Source organism: Triticum dicoccoides, unplaced genomic scaffold (assembly GCF_002162155.2).
Source record: "Triticum dicoccoides isolate Atlit2015 ecotype Zavitan unplaced genomic scaffold, WEW_v2.0 scaffold233219, whole genome shotgun sequence".
In the NCBI taxonomy this organism is placed as follows: Eukaryota; Viridiplantae; Streptophyta; class Magnoliopsida; order Poales; family Poaceae; genus Triticum; species Triticum dicoccoides.
This window is the reverse complement of record NW_021246583.1, coordinates 896-2,619: the sequence shown is the minus strand read 5'-3', so window position 1 is coordinate 2,619 and position 1,724 is coordinate 896. Positions and strand designations below refer to the sequence as shown.

Below are 1,724 nucleotides of genomic sequence, written 5' to 3'. Positions count from 1 at the left end.
GGAGAGCGTGACCATCTCGTCTGAGGTGAGCCCCTTGGCCGCGAAACTCGCCTGGAGCTCCGTGACATTGGAGAAGGGCCCGGGCAGCTGGTCGGTCTCGTTGGCGAAGGACTCGCGCCCGTCGTAGCGGCCACCCGGCATCCGGATGTTGATCCTGCGGTTGCTGAGGAAGTAGGACGCGTCGCGGGCGGCGAAGGCGACAATGTCGGCGCACGAGACCTTGCCGGGGCAGGCGGCCTCGATCGCCGCCTTGGCCGCGTCGATCACCTCGAACCCTCGCAGGCTGTTCTTGTTCGGAAGGCCTTCCCTCTCCGTGTCGCTGTTATTGGAGTTGGTCGTCGTGAGGAGGACGGAAGCATCGCACCCCTGAATATAACATTATGACATAAAGACCTCGTAAAGAACATGTTGATCTTCTTGAACGGCAATGCAGTTAGCTAATAAGCTAGAATAATCGACGAGCTGTGCTGGTACCCGAACGAAGCAGTCGTGGAAGAAGAGACGGATGAGCCCCGCACCAATGCCAGGGTACGCGGCCACGGCGTCCCTCACGGCACCCCTCACAATCCCTTCCGCTCTGGGGCAGTACGACCTCGACCACCTGTTGTCGTAGTAGCCGTGGCCGAGCCCTAACCCCGAGGGAGAACGCCCCCGCTGCCACGGAAGGCTTCTCGTCCTGGAGCCGCGAGAACAGAGCCACGGGTTGTAGGTGGGTAGCCTCAGCCAGCCGTTGAAGCAAATGCTGGCGCCCTCGCACGCCGCCGGCCCGGCGAGGAACGCGGCCAAGACGACGAGCGCTGCGAGCTTAGTCGCCATCTTCCTTTCGCACTAGCCACTAGAGAGATGATGATCGTTTCGTGTCGTGTGTTGTTTGCTCTGGCTGGGTTACGGATGACATATTTATAGGGTCGTCCCGGAACCGACGACGACGAAGGCATGCAATAGGCACGGCCGCGTTTCGTGGGCGACGCACGTTGAGATGGACGCGAATTTCCACCGGAGCGGGCGCGCGTACAGTCAGCTCAAGCGGCTGACCGGCGACGTTAGATGCCATGTCTCCTCCTGTCGTCGAGGGATCAAGTTGCTTACTGATTGCGCGTCGGCCGTCTGATCGGCCTCGAGATCTCGCGGTGCCGGTGTGCGTGGGAGGTTGACCGTTGAATGCTGCAAGGGATCAGTGCCTCCGCCTTGCTCTCCTCGCCGGCCGGACTTGTTCAATATTGAGTGGAAAACGTCAAGAACCATTCCATGCAGGCATGATGTGCTGAGAAAGTGCTGCTCTGGTATACATTAACTGCATATAGGTTTCCTTTGACAATCGCATGGAATGAATCACCTGCGAACCTGCGCTTGCAGAGTGCATGTCTCTTGCAACTTGAATTAGGCGAAACAAGCATAAAAAAGCTCGGATACTGCGTGATTAGCGATGACCTTATAGTGACCTAAAGAGTGGAGGGGAATTTTTGGTCTATGGGACATATGCACCCTATATGGGAAAAAAATTTAGTAATTCAACAAAAAGTAAAAATTCCTGAAAATATTTTTGAAATAAACTTGACCTTCTATTGTACTCATGAGAAATGAAATCCAGAAAAAAAGTATCCCTTTGACTTCTTTTAAAGAAGACATTTTTTTGGCTAAAATAGTGTGAATAGTGACCTATAATAGCAAATAAATTTTGTCTTTTCTGCTGTGAGGTCAACTTTTGTTTTTTTTCGTCGAGA

The 1,724-nt window shown here is 53.9% G+C and overlaps 1 protein-coding gene across 1 annotated transcript; it reads right to left on the bottom strand.

Moving 5' to 3' along the window:
• Positions 1-3: 3 nt before the first annotated feature.
• LOC119345400 (peroxidase 2-like) lies at positions 4-816 on the bottom strand (the record flags this gene model as incomplete). Its single annotated transcript, XM_037615497.1, has 2 exons — positions 475-816; positions 4-366 (listed from the first exon to the last, which is right to left on the bottom strand). Coding segments are annotated over exons 1-2 (705 nt in total), but the record flags the coding sequence as incomplete, so codon positions are not given.
• Between the last annotated feature and the right edge of the window lie 908 nt (positions 817-1,724).